This window comes from Sinocyclocheilus grahami, unplaced genomic scaffold, assembly GCF_001515645.1.
Source record: "Sinocyclocheilus grahami isolate Dianchi unplaced genomic scaffold, SAMN03320097.WGS_v1.1 scaffold972.1, whole genome shotgun sequence".
Lineage (NCBI taxonomy): Eukaryota > Metazoa > Chordata > Actinopteri > Cypriniformes > Cyprinidae > Sinocyclocheilus > Sinocyclocheilus grahami.
The window spans coordinates 732,061-752,614 of record NW_015506151.1 but is presented as its reverse complement, the minus strand read 5'-3'; the positions used below and the strand labels follow the sequence as shown (position 1 = coordinate 752,614).

The 20,554-nt window shown below is 37.5% G+C and overlaps 3 protein-coding genes across 4 annotated transcripts in view; 1 reads left to right on the top strand and 2 right to left on the bottom strand.

The window, feature by feature from the left end:
- The first annotated feature begins 903 nt into the window (after positions 1–903).
- Positions 904–3,568, top strand: LOC107564980 (gap junction beta-4 protein-like). Its single transcript, XM_016250167.1, has 2 exons — positions 904–962; positions 2,793–3,568. Exon 2 carries the CDS (start codon positions 2,813–2,815, stop codon positions 3,566–3,568), a length of 756 nt encoding a protein of 251 aa, XP_016105653.1. The 5' UTR covers positions 904–962; positions 2,793–2,812.
- A 4,159-nt stretch (positions 3,569–7,727) lies between these two features.
- LOC107564960 (uncharacterized) overlaps positions 7,728–20,554 on the bottom strand; it is a 16,911-nt gene continuing 4,084 nt past the window's right edge. The window contains exons 2-3 of the mRNA XM_016250140.1: positions 19,800–19,801; positions 7,728–11,411 (exon numbers count right to left, since the gene is read on the bottom strand). Of these exons, the coding sequence (XP_016105626.1) occupies positions 8,263–11,031 (2,769 nt within the window). The 5' untranslated portion in view covers positions 11,032–11,411; positions 19,800–19,801 and the 3' untranslated portion in view covers positions 7,728–8,262. The remainder of the gene's footprint in view (positions 11,412–19,799; positions 19,802–20,554) is intronic.
- The window catches only part of LOC107564959 (zinc finger MYM-type protein 4-like), a 42,166-nt gene continuing 35,250 nt past the window's right edge, over positions 13,639–20,554 (bottom strand). For both annotated transcript variants that reach the window (XM_016250138.1, XM_016250139.1), the window contains exons 24-29: positions 17,062–17,206; positions 16,741–16,892; positions 16,446–16,560; positions 14,587–14,835; positions 14,342–14,465; positions 13,639–13,906 (exon numbers count right to left, since the gene is read on the bottom strand). In XM_016250138.1, coding sequence (XP_016105624.1) covers positions 13,696–13,906; positions 14,342–14,465; positions 14,587–14,835; positions 16,446–16,560; positions 16,741–16,892; positions 17,062–17,206 — 996 coding nt within the window. In that variant the 3' untranslated portion in view covers positions 13,639–13,695. The remainder of the gene's footprint in view (positions 13,907–14,341; positions 14,466–14,586; positions 14,836–16,445; positions 16,561–16,740; positions 16,893–17,061; positions 17,207–20,554) is intronic.

Genomic DNA, 20,554 nt, shown 5'->3' with positions numbered 1-20,554 from the left:
ATGCCTTGAAGACTCGAATGCAGCCGTTTGTGATTGTTAATTCGCGCCCGCGGGCTACTTTTACACTGTTGCCACGGGTTATAATGCAAGTTAGCGGTTCTAAATTCACACTAAACCACAGCTTCATGAGTTTTTTGCTCTGATTTATTTTTGGTTTTGTGCTGGTATCGGTATATTTTGCATGCTAGTGATAGGAATCGATCCCTTGACGTGATTGGTTATTGGTTTGTGACGTAGCAAACCCAGGGCTCTTTGGGAAACTAGTTTTAAGGAGAAAATACTCAACAATGGTGTTGATTAATAGATTGGCACATGTTTGTCTAAAAGCATATTAAAAACACCATAAAGACAAATAAACAACATAGAAAAAACTTGATTTTCACTACAGGGGGACTTTAAGAAGGAGCTCACAGCATAGATTTTAAAAATGAAGTTGTCACCACCTTCTGGTGAGAAAGAGTTAAAGCATGTATTACTCCTTTTTTCCATTAACAGCCAAAACTGATCAAATTGTATAGCCTACCTGCAATCTGCTTCGAAAATTGATCTTAATGATTAAAAAATGATCTTAGAGAAAAATGTCATGTGTTTTCATGTATTATATAATATTTGCAGATTGCTGGGTGTGGTGATGACACACGACAAGGCTGCAAGGCTTCAAAATGTATCCGTGAAGGCCAACTCACGTTACAGTCCCTGTCTGTAAGATCATATCTAATGAACAGCACGCAGCACCCACCCTCCAGCACCACACCCTCCTAAAGCAGCTCCATCAACACAGGTGTCTCATATGAGTAAACCATACACTCAGGTATGATGGTGACTAAGCCATAGATCAGGTTGGACAGGATTTCTTAAGGGATTTTACTTTAGGTTCAATCTTTCCCTCTTTTTGTGCTTTTTGTTTTGTTCTCTTTTTGTGCTTCCTGTTTCAATGTCAATCAGTTTTGTGGCAAAACACGGTAAGATCTTCTTTTATGTATGCTTCTTTTATTAGTAGCTACTTATTAGTTATTACTGAGTAGCTACCAAACAAAGATATGTCTTATCAACATAGGAATTGTAAGAAACTACATGAAAATACTACATTTTAGTTAGTACGCGTATATGTGGCTAGAAGCACAAAGTGGACTAATAAAAAAAGGGGTATTTTGTTGTATCATTTTGTTTATACAAGTATACTATTTTTATATTCATCAGAAAATCCTGAAAACAATGTATCATACAAATAATAATAATAATAATAATAATTAAGCAACGCCACTGCATAATGATTTCTGAAGGATTATTCGTTTTTAAAGAAGTCTCTTATTATCATCAAGGCTGCATTTATTTGATCAAAAATACAGAAAAAAATTGTAATCTTGCAAAATGTTATTACAATATAAAATAATGGTTTCTATTTTAATATACTTTAAAATATAATTTATTTCTGTGATGCAAAGCTGAATTTCCATCAGCCGTTACGCCAGTCTAAAGTGTCACATGATCCTTCAGAAATCATTCTAATATGCTGATTTATTATTAGAATTATCAATGTTGGCAACTGTTGTGCTGCCAATTTTTTTTTTTTTTTGGAAACTGCGATACTTTTTTCAGGATTCTTTGATGAATAAAAAGTTAAAAAGAACAGTATTTATTCAAAATAGAAATATTTTCTTACTATATAAATATTTGCTATCACTTCTTATAAATTTAACACATCCTTGCTGAATAAAAGTTTTAATTTCTTTCAAAAAAAAAGAAAGAATAAAAATGTACTGACCCCAAACTTTTGAACAGTAGTGTATATTGTTAGAAAATATTTCCATTTTAAATAAATGCTCTTCTTTTTAACTTTTTAGTCATCAAAGAATCCTGAAAAAAAGTATCACAGGTTCCAAAAAAACAACAGTTTCCAGCACTGATAATAAATCAGCATATTAGAATGATTTCTGAAGGATCATGTGACACTGAAGACTGGAGTAATGATGCTGAAAATTCAGTTTTGATCACAGAAATAAATGAGATTTTAATGTATATTAAAATAGAAAATGTTATTTTACATCATAATAATATTTCACAATATTAAATTTGTTCCTGTATTTTTGATCAAATAAATGCAGCCTTGATGAGCATAAAATCTTCTTTAAAAAGCATTACAAATCCTTCTGGTCCCAAACTTTTGAACGGTAGTGTAAATATTCACACACACACTATTTATGTTTTTACGTATTATTACAAAAATGTTAAAAACATGTTGGAGCAGCTATGAGACATCTTAGCTGTGACAAACCCAGGTGTGATCCAGCATGACAAATCCACATTTTTGCCTGCAAATTGAAAACAGCAAGGCGTTATAATGAGCAGGTGAAACCCTGTTTGGAAATGTATGTCAACACCTGCTTTTTATATATTTAAATGTGTCACCCTTGTGTTTGCAAAAACCCTTATTATAAGATTACCTGTCATAACGTCCATTTAAAGCACACAGAACAGAATCAGATTTTGCAAACTTTTTGATTAGAGTTTTGGAAACAATCTGGAGTACCTGTTATGCATGGCTGAACGCCTCCGGAGTTTAAATATTAATCGGAGACAAAATCTCCACTGGCTAATTAAAAAGATAATCAGCAACACAAAAAATGACATGATGAAAACCCATTAGCTTTTTGGTTAAATTTAGGCCATACTTTCATGACACCAGTTGTCAGGAGATTCACTGACCCAAACTAGAATGGCCTGTTTCTGTGATTTTATCCTTGTCATTGTGCAAAAGTATTGAGTTTCATATGTAATTGTATTTATTTCAGGACATAGTTTGTGATCAAGGATGAACTGGTCAGGACTGGAGGACATTCTTAGCGGGGTCAATAAATATTCTACAGTGTTTGGTCGAGTTTGGCTGTCTGTGGTGTTTGTGTTTCGTGTTCTGGTGTTTGTGGTGGCAGCTCAAAGCGTTTGGGGCGACGAGAGCAAAGAATTCATTTGCAACACCAGGCAGCCCGGCTGCACCAACGTCTGCTACGACAGCACGTTCCCCATCTCTCACATCCGTCTGTGGGCCTTACAGCTCATCTTTGTCACATGTCCGTCGCTGTTGGTCGTAGCCCACGTCAAATACAGAGAGGAAAAAGACAAGAAGTACACGACCGTCCACGAGGGCACCCATTTATACGCCAACCCTGGGAAAAAGCGTGGGGGTCTTTGGTGGACCTACCTGTTAAGCTTGATCTTTAAAGCCACAGCTGATGCTGCCTTTCTCTATATTCTTCATCACGTGTATAAAGGATATGACCTCCGTCGCCTCATAAAGTGTTCGCTGGATCCTTGTCCGAATACAGTGGATTGTTTCATCTCCCGTCCCACAGAGAAGAAAATCTTCACTCTCTTCATGGTGACCTCCTCTGCTCTCTGCATCTTCATGTGTATCTGCGAAATGTTTTATCTCATTGGAAAGCGTATATTAAAATACTTCATGATGCAACAAGCAGCACCGCAACCATCTAAAAGACCAGACCCGACTCTTTCCAGTATAAAATTGTTTAGCACACAGTGCCCAGTGCACATTCATTTACATGTTACATAAGGAGCAACTCTTGATCTTTTGCCTTAGGCAATCAGTGATTACATCCCTCCTACCTTTTCTATCTCACTCACACACTACACACCGAGGCAACAAAAAACTGATTTAGTGTATATTTATTTGAATGTATTTCAATGATAATGTGAGAACAAAACATTTTCTCATTTTTCTTTCATCCTAAGCATTTTATCCAACCTGAACAATTTCCAAGCACTGGCACGTCTCTAACCTGCAGATGATCTTTTAATCTTCAGCACACTGACCAGAAATAATACAGCAAATGTCCTAATGTATGATTCACTCACTCTGTGCTGCTCCTCCTACACATGTGCCCTGGCTTCGGCTCAAATGCACACAGCAAACAATCCATCCCACTCACGAACTCAAACCAGCTCACACACACATTTAGAAATACCATCACAGACTCATACACATTTCGCCATATTGCTTCTCTACTGCTAAATGATGTTTTAGTGTTATGCGCCATTCAGAATTCTATTGAGAATGTTTCATATTCAATTCTCAAATTTGAATTGAATTTGGATTAAGGTAGCAAACAGAAACAGAACTGTATGTGTAATTTTAGTTTAAGGAAATAGCATTAAGTTAAGGGTTTTTTAACAGTACATATGGGATATTTCCAGAAACATTAGATATGAATAATTATTAAAAAATGTCATAATTTATCCAATATTTCTCAGAGAAATCTGTATGTATTTTTTGGAAACTAAATGAACATATTTCTTTTTTAATCAGCAAAGATGCCTTAAATTGATTAAATCGATGACTTTTACATTATTGCAAATATAATTATTTCAAATAAATGCATTCTTTTGAACTTTATATTCATAAAAATAATCCTGAAAAATATGTATCATGCTTAAAACAAATATTAAGCAGCATAGTTGTTTTCAACATTGATAGTAATAAGAAATTCTGCTTAAGTACCAAATCAGCATATAAAAATTATATCTGAAGGATCATGTGACGCTGAAGACTGGAGTAATGGCTGCTGAAAATTCAGCTTTGCCATCACAAGAATAAATTACATTTAAAAAATATTATAATAGGAAATAGTTATTTTAAATTGTAATAATATTTATTATTATTATTATTATTATTATTATTATTATTATTTATTTTACTGTAATATTGATCAAAAATATTTAAAAGAATCTTACCAACCCCAAACATTTGAGCAGTAGTGTCCAAAAACTAAATAAATTATACAACATAAATTCTATAAACAATATATAATTTGGTCCATTAAACATGGTAAAAGAACATGTCATTTCCAAGAATGCTTTAGTTTACCCCCAAATCTTCAAGATGGAACCAAACAACATAAAGCAGCTTACAAGTTACAAGCAGCTTAGAGTAGACCATCTTTCTGTTCTTGCCCTTTTTGTTGTTGTATAACTGTAACAACATGTTGATTTTCTCTTCCCATCTTTCCAATTCAATATTCTGAGGGGTGGGGCCAATTTATTTCAAATATTATGGCTATACAGCACATTAGTATACTATTAGCATGCTTTTTCTGCCATATATAAATATATAGATATATATAACATAGAGTAGTATGAAATGCTAATTGTCCGGAATATCGTTCCATACTATTCCATACTCATGAATTGAAAGGGAGAGTTCTTAAAGCTGCAGTCTGTAAGTTTTGCCTCTTTGTCGCCATCTCTGTTTGAAAACCTGGAATTGTAGCTGTGTGCGGAATTATCTAGCTTGTGTGGGTTGTGCGGCAGCACGGCTCCAGTGCGGATGAATCTAATGTTCTGAAAAGTATGTGTGGCAGTCAGTCACCGCACAAGTGTGGATATTTACTGTACTTCGCAATCACAGATTCTAGCCTAAGCCTTGGAATATGACCCAAATAAGAATTTTCACTGTATATTGCCATCTGAACAAGTAAGTAACAAGTCTGCCACGTTTGTTCTGACCAACTGAGGAAAAAAGCAATGCTACTCTCGCTACCAATGGTGATTAAATCTAAGGATCGGTTAGCTCATATCACATCAAACCATTCAAATTATTATTATTGTTATACTTTATTCTCAGATTATTAATGTTAACAACATCAGCATTAGTGACTATGAGTATAGTGTGTATTAACGTGTAGATTTCAATTTCTGTACAGTCTAATCTAATTGTCATACTCTTTGAATTTCATATTAAGAAATTCTTTTAACCCAAAAGGCAAATTATGCTCCCTTCGAACTGGTTTTCTTTAAAATACAAATCTTTGTAATCCCAGGCTATGTGTAATCAGAAGCACATTTATAACTCAAATAGAATTTAATTTCATTCACATGTGTTTCATAAACACATAATACTTTATGGATTACAATCCGCCATCAAAATGATAAATTTAATTATTCTGGCTGCTGTGAGAAAAGGCTATAAACGATTGGCCACCTGCAGTATCCTCACATGCGATAGCCTAGTAGCCGGGACAACTTCTTTATGTTTACCAACGTGACGTACTGACGCAGTGCCATGCTCGAATTTCCCGTGAAAACCTACACGTACCACTCAAAATAGAAAACTTTATTATAAGATAACTGTTGTGAATTGGGCTGAAGTAAGGCGATAGTTTTGAACACTGGCTGGTTATGTACTTGCTCAAATATTGATTTCGGATAATTTTTAATCAAAAAAAGTTACGGACTGCAGCTTTAAATTATGATTTTGCCCAAACTTGTTAAGAATTCTCAAATCCATTTTGAAACTGTTTTAAAACACATAATAGAGACATCATAGTGCTGGGAATTTATGTCATGTGCTGCTGCAGAATATTCAATCGAGGCCAAAAGATTCAGATTGGACCCAGGAACAACAGTGATGTTGTGATATTATGCATTACAAATGGAACAAAACTAGCATAATGTAGGTTACTGAGGAACAACGGTGGGCGGCAGCAAAATCCCATGCACCCCAGCAGCATAGACATATAGTGCATTCGCTGACACTCGACCCACTTATGCATTATCTTGGCACACAATGCATTCGGTTTGGCCTCATTTTCACTGAACTAATTAATTTAACTAAAAATAGCCCATTTGGCCCCTACAACACCACCAGAATTTCAGGCTCCTTCACTCTGATCCCAAATAATTCACATGAGAAATCATATATATATATAGGCCATGAGACAGATGGAGCAATGGAAAGGAGGCTGAAGGTGGGTGGAGCCTGAGAAGGCTATCCAAAAGCATGCTAAGTAAACAGCTAAGAATAAAAATAAATTAAGTGACAAAATGAAGACTTTGATCCTCCACATTTGATTTATTGACAACTCAGGCAGAACACATGTCCTTTGCAATGTGTTAACAGGTGAAACAACTCTCCCTGTGCTGAATTTAAACTTTATAGACTGAGTTAAGCACACATATTTTACTGAATATTAAGCATTATTTGTGCTATAAACTGTGCTCCTTTATTGATGGTCAAAATTTCAGCCTATTTGCTATTCATCATTCAGCACATTATCACACTCAGTTCTTTAAAATTTACCCCAGTAACATATAGCACTTATTGTTATACAGAGCACACAGCATATAGCAAATAGATTATCTATTATTGACATAAAATTAGTGTGCAATAGATTTTAAGCTCCTATGCTTGATCTCTGATAGTCATATTGCATCCACAATCACCTATTAATAGCCAGACATATCAGTTAACTTAAATACTTACTGGTCAACATAACATTGAAATCAATAACAACTTAATAAATCCATAAAGCTGTCCACCATGACAACTGAGTTAAGCACACATATTTACTGAATATTAAGCATTATTTGTGCTATAAACTGTGCTCCTTTATTGATGGTCAAAATTTCTACATCAGCCTATTTGCTATTCATCATTCAGCACATTATCACACTCAGTTCTTTAAAATTTACCCCAGTAACATATAGCACTTATTGTTATACAGAGCACACAGCATATAGCAAATAGATTATCTATTATTGACATAAAATTAGTGTGCAATAGATTTTAAGCTCCTATGCTTGATCTCTGATAGTCATATTGCATCCACAATCACCTATTAATAGCCAGACATATCAGTTAACTTAAATACTACTGAATATTAAGCATTATTTGTGCTATAAACTGTGCTCCTTTATTGATGGTCAAAATTTCAGCCTATTTGCTATTCATCATTCAGCACATTATCACACTCAGTTCTTTAAAATTTACCCCAGTAACATATAGCACTTATTGTTATACAGAGCACACAGCATATAGCAAATAGATTATCTATTATTGACATAAAATTAGTGTGCAATAGATTTTAAGCTCCTATGCTTGATCTCTGATAGTCATATTGCATCCACAATCACCTATTAATAGCCAGACATATCAGTTAACTTAAATACTTACTGGTCAACATAACATTGAAATCAATAACAACTCAATAAATCCATAAAGCTGTCCACCATGACATAAACTTTAAAACAGAAATGTAGCTTAAAAGAGAGACTTAAACTGTGCTTCAACAAAACTGCTATCAAGAACACATCCAAATTGTATTGTGAATACTGATAGATGCTGGAGTCATAACATGTACATTATTAAATAATGAGAAAGAAAGGAAAACAAAAACTAAAATACCTGTTTATGATGTTTAGAATTCTTAAATGGGCTCTAATATAATAGGTTTGCCAGTGCAGTAATAAGAGTTAAGATACAGGCTTCACCTCAGTGTGTGTCTCTGCCCCCTGTGTGTACTGTGAGGACACCTCTTCCAACTCAGCTCTCTCCTGTACAGCAATAGCAGCCAACTCCCCAGGCTGGCAGGAAATCTGCTGAGCTTGGTTGCCATGGAGCAGTTTGTCTGCATCCGATTGGTCCTCGCCGAATAGCTCCGGCAGCACCCCCTGCTCTAGCTCCTCCCAGTAGTCCCACGCAGGCTTGGAAGAGTTTGGCTCGGCTTCAGAATCAGTCAGGTCTGAGTCCCAGTCGCTATCTCCTCCTACAGCCGAGGCCAGAACAAAGTCTGCCTTAGAACTGCTGTCCTCTGATTCAGAATCTTTGTAGTCATATACCGAATGTCCCTCTGTTACCAGCAGGTGGCAGTCAGGAGCAGCCAGGTAAACAAAACTATCTGTAGAGAGGAAATCACATTCATCAGGGTAAGGGCAAGGTTTGGCAAAGGAAGTCGGAGGCAAAGGCTCCTCCAGTGCAGGTTTGGTCACGTTTTCCTGTGTGGTTGGGGGCAGCACTGACACTGCCAGGTAGATAAAACTATCTGTGGCAACAAATGAATCTGCATCGCTCTTGACTAATAACGTTTCTTTAGCTTCATGTTTGGAAGGGGACAGCGGTAAAGGCACATCAGTCTTTGATGTGTTCACAGTGTTATGAATCTCTTGGATTTGAGATCCTGTGTCCACAGGTTTCAAGCGTGCTTTTATTTCTGTAGCTTTAGTTGTAATCTCTTTACAAAATGCTTGCCTTCTTAGCTCTATGCTATTAGCTCTCAGCCCAGCGGGATCTTTTTTGTTAAAAGTTGCTAATTTATTTGCTTTTGGCATTGAAGAGTATGTCTCAGTCTTTCTGACATTGACTTTTCCCTCTATCCCTTGATTAAGAGATGTGATGCTTCCAAGATCTGACATAGCTCTGTCATTATCAGAAGTGATGTCCTCTCTACTGGTTTGGCTGGGATTTGACATGTAGACACCACTCGAATCTGAGTCTAGCGTCAGGTTGGAATCTGGTGACTCGCTATGGCCATATTTGTTTCCCGTTTGGGCGTCAATGGTGGCAAGATCTAAACTGGTTGGGATCTTTTCATGAGCAAGTTTAAGGCTCCCTGGCTGAGTCACAATAACATTACATTCACCTTCACATGTTTGTAAATTATACTGAAATTGTGGTTCGTCGTCATCTTGGCTTTCCACAACTTTTTGGTTCATTCTCTCAATCTCCAACATATCTTCAGCACCCAGTTCTGAGCTTGTACCTGATGGAGCTTGTGAGCCACCAAACCCAGATGGAGGATGTAAAAGAGGCCAGCGCCTTAGAGAGCCAATATTTTGCAAATCTTCATTCCATGTCTCATCCCAAAGTGAATTAACCATCTCTAACACAGCTTCCCAGTTCTCTTCCTCACATTCTGGAGTGGTATTTTCATCAATGCCTGGCTCAACGCTCTCCTGTATGAACACCATTTTGCTCTCTTCTTCTAAAGCTTCCTGAATCACACTCTCAAATTTGGATGCTTCAGCTTTACATTCTTCTTGATCCCGCAAGAGCTTCCATTCCTGTAGAGAGCAATCCTTCAAATCTCTTGTTAATGTAGACTTGCCGAGCTGCCCATCCCCATTTCCTTGGTGCTCGGGGAACGGTGAAAGACGAGGAATGGTCTTTTTGTCAGAGACACTCCGGATTAGCAGAGAGGGTAGTGGGGGAAGAATTGGGAGGTTATGTACTGCACCACCTTGTCTTACTGTCCTCCTCCTTCCAATCAGTCGCCGGGGCCAGGTGGACTCCATCGGTGTAGGGGAGACAGCAGGTCTTTTTGATGTTTGGGAGCGCAGAAGTGGCGTAGTGTCTGCTTCAGGTTCTGGGGTGGTTGGTGGCGGTTCTTTCTCAGGTTCAGTGTTCTGGGGTTTAAAAGTCAGAAACAGATTATCTTTTGCCATGCCCCCATTGTTCCTCATAACTTGGCCAATCTCTAGTTTGTCTTGATCTTCTTGACCACACATCAGGGCACTTACAGATAACTCTGACAGAGGTGGTCTTGGTAAAGACGTTTGGGTGGGTAAAGACGGCCTGTTGAACTGCTGATGGAAAGGCAATGGAGAGGGAGAGAAGAACACAGAAGGTGTATGTGTACCAGTGGAAAAAGGGGATCCAGAGAAGGGTGAAATCTGTGGGGAGTTGAAGCTGTTTGGAAAGAAGGCAACTCCTGGGTTTAAGTAGGTCTTTTCTCCTGGGGAGTGTTCAAATGTTTCTGGGAACTTTGGTGGAGACAAAACCTTCCAGGAGTGGCGGCAGAGGTTGTCCTTCTTGCCACTGTCCTGGTGATGCCGCTTGTTCATGGATCCGCTTGGAGCCGAGCTGCAGGATACACTGGGGGACGCTGACCTCACAAACCCTCTTGGTGACTTGCTCAGTTCATCATTTGCTAATTTCAGAGAATCAAAAATGAACCTCTCATCCAGTTTTTTGCCACTGCTGCCTAGCACAGAAGACCTTGTGTCAAACATGTCGCCACCTGCTCCCAGGGAACCATTACTGGAGAAGTCATTTTCTCGACCCCTTCTTGAACCCAGAGTGCTGTGTGCCGAACTGTGGTCGATCTGTTCATTGATGCACATTGTGTCATAAATGGAGCGTTGAGGGATATACCCATCTTCATTGTAGCCCTCTCTGTCATCCCCTTTTTTCGAACAACAAGGGCTCTGCCGTAAGCAGCCGGGACGACTTAATGGCTTTCCCATTGTGTCACTTCTTGACGATGGCCTCCTACACAACCTCCAATATAATCCTTCAGAAGTCTATAGCATGACGTTGCCAGAGCATGTGTACCAGGTCTTCTTAGCAATTATTGGAGACAGACATTTTTTAATCAAAAACTTAAAATACTTTATGAAACTTACTGGTTTTCTGGTGACGGCAAGTAGCCAAGAAATGGCTTCAGTATCTCCACTGAAAATAGAAATAAAAATTCAAAAAATAAAACATGCTTCCCTTAAATGAATAGTTTGACGGCAACATCAAGCGGGAAGGAAGCAACTTTGTGAGTCTGTTAGCATTACATTTTCATGTAAACAGAGTAGCTTTTCATTCATAAACTGACATAATGAAGCTATATGTCTGTCTATCCGCTCTGTTTAGCCAGATATAAGCAGTTATGTTCCAAATTTAGAGCTCCCATTCTCCTGAGGCAGCATCTTTACACTTCAAAAATGCACAGTATTAGAGCAAAAACTCACTTCCCTTCCTCATTCAAATGTGGCATAACACTTCGCCATGGTCTCTTTGCATTGCTTCTCTTCATGTTGTTAATCACTGACGTAACTCTAGCAATCATAGCATCGCTGGATGACAGATGGTTGGTCCAAGTCCCTTATGCGCTGGTGGTCCAGGTGTGAAAAGTGTACAGGAATCCAGGCATCCAGTCTGTATTTCAGCATTATCTTTCAGCTCTCAGAGTCTTGTCCTTCGTCACACAGAAACACATTTGGTTTGATAAATAGCCTCTTTTTCAACACCAACGGCAGCTCTTTCTCTCCCTCCTCTCTCTTACTGCCTCACTATCACTCTCTCTGCTCCCTCCCCTGAGTTCTGAGGATGCTTCAGGGCTTTAGCACTTATCAGGAGCTTAGGACTTTTTTTGCCTCGCTCATTTAATTTCCTTTCAGTCACTTTTATCTCAATTTGGTTTGACCTCTAATAAGATGGCTTAGATTTTCATCAGATGTTATCTGCATTTGCCAATATCCTTGTCTTATCGGTGTACATCTAAATTAAATGGTTAACACAAATTATGCAACAGCATGGCTTTTAAAAATGTAAAGTTTGACATTGTACGTTTTTCAAACAACGATTCAGTCATGCACTGCCAGATTGTCTGTCTTTGTTGTACTTCTCTCTCCCACACACTCCTCTCATTCTCGAACCCTCTTGAATCACACCTCATCTGCCCGGAGCACGCCCACACTCTTTTTGAACAGGCAATATAAACGTGATCTGTCCCCGAGATACGCCATGACCAACTGTACATTTACGAACAATTGGTAGAAGATATAGTGATCAGGCAAACAGCATTTGCCCTTTAACAACTGTACATATAAATACTTCAGCTGCCTCACTTATATATTGCTCCCCTTATGTTAGCCAGGCAATGCTGAAAGTCAGTTGGAGGCTAAATTAAAGGTCCTGATGTGGGACGTTCAGGTTAAGTTAGACAATAATTGCATCACTAAAGGCTAATGCATATATATGTATAAGTGCTTTTCATATCTGAATTGCATGATTTTCAACAGCAGCAGCACATTCAGAATCCAGTGCGAAGCACAAGCAACAGCTCTTGTCTCTGTTACCATGGTAGCGAATGACAATTGGCTTTACATCGTAGGCTGGCGCTGCATCTATCTGTGCAAATATCAGCATAATCATGTGGCTAAACATTGCTTATTTGATTCCCTATTGTTGCCCTGTCAAAGTCCTGTCACTTGAACCAACAAAGCAGGACTGCCCTCTATTGACTGAGACAGGACACTTTGAATCCATAAATACATCACACTCATAAATGTTGCATTAACATCTTTTCTAGAAGCGAGACATCTAATTACAGAAACCAAGCAAGGTCTTGATTGCCAGAAAAAGTACTTTTTTAAATATCTATTTCTTAAAGACCCAGTGAAATCACAATTGGAGCTTTTAGGACATCTATTAGCTTTGAGGCCACTTGTATGTCTGTGGTCTAGAAAAAGTTCATTTCAGCAGATACTAACATTCAAAATGGTCTTTTTCTTCCGTGCATTTTATACACATGGGAATATGCAAATTTTTGTCCATTAAAATGCAATGGGATTTCTATCTTTATTGTCTGTCCTCTCATAGCGGAGTGTTATTATAAATTTGTATCGCCAACTGTTGCTCAAATCACTAATACTGTTTTGTGGCTGCGAATTGTTTTTAGTGTGAATGATCCTTTACATGTCAATAAGTGTAAAAAATACCCATTGTGAAAAAAAGCAGGTTAAAATCAGGGGCAACCCTTATAAATTGTACCAGAAGCAAACCAGTCATACATATGAGAATTCATATATATTTTCAAAGGTTACCAACAATGACATGATGAATGTTTAAACTTAAAAAGCTTTCACTAAATAATACTAAATACTGAGAAACAATATCTACTGTGACTAAAAACCAAACAATTCCCCTTCAAATTTCATTTTCTGTAACATTCATGATAGAATAAATGACTTGAGGAATGTCTGTTGAGCTTGTGCACAGTTTCAGTTTCGTTCATTTCTGTTTGTATTCCATTCCCGTCTGAATAAAAGTAATATGTAGATGCCATTAAATGTCTCATGTTTTTTTTTTTTTTTAGCTCTTTTTTAAAGCAAGGTATCAAAGTTTGTAGGTTTTCATTAAGAGCTTTCTTCATCTGATGAGTCCAGGTCCTTTTGCTGATGTTTAGAGTCCAGGTGAATGTCCCGTATAGCTAGGATACGTGTGAGCATGCTCTCCATCATGATGCTCTCCAGTGGCTGGGCTGAGTACCACACAGGGCTGCTGGGGTGGCAAGAGGCCTCGGGCTGCAGGTAGAAAAGATCTGGACGCTGCTTCACAGAGTTTGAGCTGTGGATATACAAGAGAATGAACATTATAAAGCCTTGCTACTGAGAGCATAAGAAAAAGTGCTCTTTTCCTCCAAGCAAGAGCAATTTGAATGAAGCAAAACTCAAGCTGCATCATTCAAGGATCTGCATATTTCGAATGCAGTCTCAAAAATTCACAAAAATGTGATATGAGGAGGAGAGTAATAAACTACACAATTAATAGTTCACTCCAAAATATCAAATGAGTGTTATTTTCAATCTTCTGTAAAACACAAAATGAGATAGAAGTTGAACTGTTTAGCAGAGGAAGGACGACTTTACAGTAAAAAAATTATCATCCACTTTCACTGAACATGTTCCCATTGAAAACATACAAGTTTGGAATTATATAATGGTGAGTGAATCATGACAACTTTCATTTTCAGGTGAACTATCCCTTTAAAATAACACTCACCATTTTGAGAGATAGAACTCGTAGAGTCTGACAGGACAGCGTAAGGGGTTCTCCACATTTTCGGGCATCTCCAAAAACTCCTCTTCCACCGTCTCTTCCTCTCTCCTCCTTTTACCAGCTGGTGCTTGATGTTCAATTAACACAAATCAAAAAATATTATGAGCACAGATGCACGCTCACGTGATTAGAAGCTCTATAAAGATTTCGACACTATGTGGCCATTGCATCTTCAGCACAGCCCTCACCTTTTTTGTCCTTCTCCTCTTCCTTGCCAGGTAGTTTGAAGCAAAGGTAAGCGGTCATGCCATTTTTGATGGTCTTCGAGCAGTGGGAGACATTGGAGAATGCAAGGCGTCGATGCTCTTCAACCGTTTTGAGGTTGAGCAGCTTGGCTCCAAAAAACAGCAGCGTGTTTAGCAGAACAATCGGAGACAGAGCGCCCAACTGCTTGCATTCCCAAAGGTACTCCTCCTCAACCCGTGAGTCTATATATCCTGAAGAAACAGAAAAACAGACGTCGTGATTGGCTTAAAAGCATATTCACAACAAGAGTGAATTTTTTTAATCTTGTACCAGTGACAAAAAAATAATAAATATAAAGTTTGGGGTTGGGTAGATTTTTAAAATGTTTTTCACCAAGGCTGCATTTATTCTATCAAAATTCAGTAGAAACAGAAATATTATTACAATTTAAAACAACTGTTTTCTATGTTAATATGCTTTAAAATGTAATGTATTCCTGAGATGTCAAAGCTGAATTTCCAGAAGCCAATACTCCAGTCTTCAGTGTCACATGATCCTTCAGAAATCATTCTAATATGATGATTTGGTGGTCAAGTACCATTTCTTATCATCAATGTTGAAAACTATTAATATTTTTGTGGAAACACTAATACATTTTTTCAGGGTTCTTTGATGAATATAAAGTTCAAAAGCACAGCATCATCTGAAATAGAAATCTTTTGTAACATTATAAATGTCTTTACTGTCACTTTTCATCAATTAAAAAAAGTAGGAAAGGTGTTTTTTTAATGAAGAATTTCACAATTTTTAACTAGTCATAGTTTTTATATTTTTTACTAGTCAATTTCAGTTCAATTTCAGGGTTATTATAGATAAAATAAACATTATAAACCTTACATTTATTTAATTTCAGCCTGTTGCCAAGAAAACATGTTTAATTTAGTTTAATTTGATGACTAAAATAACTAAAACTGAAATAAAAAAAACAATAAAATTACAAAATAAATTTACTAAATTAAAATGAAAACAAAAATACAATTAAATAAAAAAATAAATAACATCTTAATGATACTAAAATACACTGGTTCAGTTGTATTTAAAAACAAGTAATTTTTGAAAGTAAAAATATTCTATTTAGTCTCAATTTAAATGATGTCAAACCATGCATAGCAATATAATTACCAAAATGTAAATTAAAACATTTTTATTTGGAGTAATGCATGACATTTCAAGGTATTAAGCTAATCAGCTTTACATGTAAACATTTAGCCTCTTATATGCTGGTGTGCATACAAGTAAGTATGGAAGTAAGTCATGGCCTAATGGTTAGAGAGTCGGACTCGTAACCCAAAGGTTGCGGGTTCAAGTCTTGTACCAGCAGGGATTGTAGGTGGGGGGAGTGAATGTACAGCGCTCTCTCCCACCTTCAATACCACGACTGAGGTGCCCTTGAGCAAGGCACCGAACCCCCAACTGCTCCCCGGGCGCCACAGCAAAAAAAATGGCTGCCCACTGTGTGTGTGTGTTCACTGCTGTGTGTGTGCACTTTGGATGGGATAAATGCAGAGCACTAATTCCGAGTATGGGTCACCATACTTGGCCACATGTCACGTCACGTCACTTTCTAAGTTAAGGTTTGTGCTTATTAACGCGGAAAATATTTTTGACCAATAAAATATAAGCTTTTGGATGATGTGTCTAGAACTGCCATTTCTTTTACTGCACTGTTCAAATGGGCTGAAAGGTTAGTCTTAATTTTTGTTGGACTTTGGTTTTGTTAATAGGCTATATTATATGTGATAATCAATGATGTTTTTTCAGCGTGTGACAAAAATGAGATGATTTTGAAAAGGACGGTTACCTCCAGGTGGCAACATATTTCCCCAGTCCTTCAGCAGTGTGGTGATGTCACTGATGAACTGACTATAGAGTGAATCCGTGAAGATATTTTCAAGACGCTCATTTTCAAGCAGACACTAAAAATTGAGTCGAGACAGAATGTGTCACTTAAAATGCTTATTAGAACATATAATACAACATCCATCAAAAAAAAAAAATCAAAATAAAATATTTACATATTACATTTATCTGAAGTTACGATGTAATAACAGATCAAGCTGGATTTAGGAGCAAATGATTTATTTTTAAGGTCAAACCTGCTGAATGCCTAGGCACAGGTAGTAGATGCTATCGGGTTCATAAGGCTCGCCGTTCGGCCTGCGGACCTCCTTGATGAAACGGCACAGACCATAACTGAGATCCGCAGAAGTGCACTGCAACAAATCCTCCTTCATAGTCATGGGGCCGCCTGAATAAGACACAGTGGGAGAAGAAAAAGTTGCTAAGACACATGGTGGGTCAGTGTAATGTCACACACTAACTGTGACAGTGACCTTTATTAACGACACATGCTGCGTGAGTCACGAAGCAGACGGAGAGGTAGCGACTCATGTTCTGACCCATATGTGTGAACTTACGGGACTGCTGCTCCTGTTCGCTCTCTCCCGTTTTCATTCTCACCCAGCTGGCCCAGGCTTTGACTCCGTACATTTGGTTGAGCTTTGAGCTGGAGGTACTAAGCCAAACACCGCCCGATGTATCGGTGCCAGACCGCTTACGACCCTGAATGAGACATAAAAACACAATTTGTATTACTAGACAATCTTTATAAGTTTCCTTATGAAAGTACAAGTAAAAGATTAAACCTAATAAAAAAAAAACGGAGTACACAATATCTGAAAATACGCAGTTTCATGGCTCTTTGGAATAGTAAACAAAAGTCGAAGTGCTAAAATGACTGAAGATAAAAAAAACAAAACAATATAGAATCATTTAAAAACATTACTAAAAAATAAAAAAAAGTAATAAAAAGTGCAAAATTACGAAAACTGAAAATATAAATATAAAAGCTAATTCAAAATATTAACTAATACTATATTACTATATAAATACTGAAATAACACTGGAACTATCCTTTTAAAGGGGTCATATGATGCGATTTCAAGTTTTCAAGCCATTTTTTATTGGTTTTGTCTCGTCGCTCCGGCCGGGACAAGGCATCACAGTATGGTAAGGGGCGTAACATTTACGTCACACGCTTGAGGTATTCGGCCAATCACAACGCACTGGATAGCTAGATAAGATCCCTAAAGTTGCAAAGACTAAAGTCTCAAACCCAAAGAGATATTCTTTATAAAAGTTAAGACTCATCCACGCCCTCCTAAAGCAGCTCGTTCTAACACACCCCCACATGTCTACGTCACGATGTGGGAAGATTTGCATAACGCTGCCCAACTGTTCATGCAAAGAAAGGCAGCGGAACTTTATTGTTGCTGCCACCGCCACCATGTTGACGCTGTGTGTTTCGTTGTGAAAGCGAAACTACTTTGTTTGGTCTTCCAAAAGAGGACACGACTAGAAATCAATGGTTAAGTTGTATTTACAACACTGTTCCAGAACACTTCAACCCAAATATTCATTTGTGTGCAGCACATTTTATGGAGGACTGTTTCCTGATCCTGGAAGAGTAGACTACAATGCCGGCTGTTCTGACTCACAGACGGTAAGTACGTTTTCATATTTAAAGGATTTGCCACTGACGATTCAAACGCGAGTTTTGAGCAGTGTAGAGTAGCGTTTGTAGTTTGTCATTTTTCCGATCACAAACACAGACATGGTTTTATGTTGACGCAGCACGATGCAAAGCAAAGCGTAAAAAGACAGTACAAGTCATTATAATTCGTAATTATGTCCCCACTGGATGCAACAAATGCCTCGTTTATAATGGGTTTTATTGGTTTTGTCTCGTCGCTCCGGCCGGGACAAGGCATCACAGTATGGTAAGGGGCGTAACATTTCCGTCACACGCTTGAGGTATTCGGCCAATCACAACACTCTGGAAAGCTGGCCAATTAGAGTACACCTTGCTTTTCAGATCGATGAGCTTTGTAAAAATCGACGCATTTCAAAAAGGTGGGGCATAGAGGAGAAACAATAATATACATTATGTGGAAAATAATGTTTTTTGAACCTTAAACCGCATAAACACATTTCATTACACCAAATACACAAAATAATGTTCTTTTTAGCAACATCATATGACCCCTTTAAAATAGAGGTAGATAAATTACACTGTAGATAAAAATGATAGCTGACTAGTCCATAGAAAATCTAACTTATATTTTATTATAATATTATTAAAATTCGAACTAATATATTAATATTGTAAATTAATATTGTTTTAGTGTTCATCTTTTTATTAGGACAATTGTTTTCCATTTTAAAAGAAGCTCGAAGCTCATCTACAAGCAAGAGAACAAAAACTCTAAAATCAACATTTCATGCCTATTTATTTACTTAATTGGTAATTAGTTATGTAACAATCAGGATAAATGTACAGTGAACCAGTCTTTAGTGAAAAATAAGCCATTTCAGGTTAATACAATGACCCCCAATCACTGTACATTTCACTTTCTCGTTTATTTAAATAAACACAAATAAATAAATAACTTTTTTTTAATGGCAAAAAATGTGAATGCTACATTGATAATATAAATAATAACAATACAATTATAATGATGATAATATAAACAAAGGCTTACACTAAATTCTCAACAGAAATAATAAACCTATAAATAAACAAATACATCAAATGAATAGGAATGAATGAAACCAAAGAAAGATGATGCCTCAAGAGGCATAATACTTAAAACCCTAAGTATGCCTGACACTAAGTAAAACATAGGAAACGATAACAATCAATTCTATTAAAGCATGCGCAGACACACACACACACACAAAAAACACCGACACATTCATCTCCTTTTATGGTGACTTTCTTTAACTGCAGCACCCTCCATGGCAACCACTCCTCCATCATCCTCTCCTTCCCTTTTTTTAGCTTCTTCTGTCCCCATCTGGCCTGCATTCAGTCTCATTGTAATTTGGCTGCATGGTGTTATGTACAAAGTTCTTGGTATCTTTCAGCGCTCTTTTCTAAAGAGCCTCTGCTTCACACTTTAAACAAGCTAGACTGTCCTATTTGCAGGTTCCCTCCGGAGGGATACGAACCTTCCAAAAGCCATCTGACAGCATCACTTCTCACTGCACCCTTTTCTTTTCTTCAGAAAATGAATGTTCCTGAAGATTTCTGGTGGCAGTTTTGAGGTCTCTTATCAATTCTTCTCTAGCGTCACTGACACTTCAAATTTACAACTTCTGAACCAAATTTCCACCACGATTCTTTTCTGAAAATACCCTCCCAGAGATCATCAAATCTTCGAATTTGGGATGGATTTAAAGGAGTGGTTCACTGTTTTTTTTTCTAGGTTTGATTGTGTTTATGGGGTGCAGTCTAACATGTGTTAATGCTTAGTTTTTCACATAATTTACCTTTATTCCACACCGCTCTGTCCCTTCTCTGAGAAAGGGGCTGATCTTTTCCAGTTTTTATGAAGCCCCACCCTCAGAAATAGGCGATGAGCTGATTGGTTAGCTAGCCTAGCGTGTTGTGATTGGCTAAACTGCCTCTAGTGCGCGTCTAATCGTCCCGCCCCTCACCTCAGCGGCATGTGGTCCGGTTGTATTGTAAACAACAGCGTTGTTAATATCGCTTATCAGTTTGAGCCCGATTGAGAAGCAGAGGATATTATTGAAGAGGATCGTGCAAAACCTGCGCAAGCACGGCTTTTAATGATAGGCCTATGTTTTTTGTTTGTCATTGTCTCATACTTTTAGATATGCTGTTATTTGTAAATGCTACTGCTTATATTAGCTTTTAATATACGGTTTTATCCTGATTAAAGCTTTAATACAGTACGGCAACTGCACGCGCGTCCATATATACAGTGGGGCAAGAAAGTATTTAGTCAGCCACCAATTGTGCAAGTTCTCCCACTTAAAAAGATGAGAGAGGCCTGTAATTTTCATCATAGGAATACCTCAACTATGAGAGACAAAATGTGAAAAAAA

Excerpts from the sequence above, each read along its gene's own strand:
- LOC107564980 (XM_016250167.1), top strand. The coding sequence starts at position 2,813 with ATGAACTGGTCAGGACTGGAGGACATTCTTAGCGGGGTCAATAAATAT.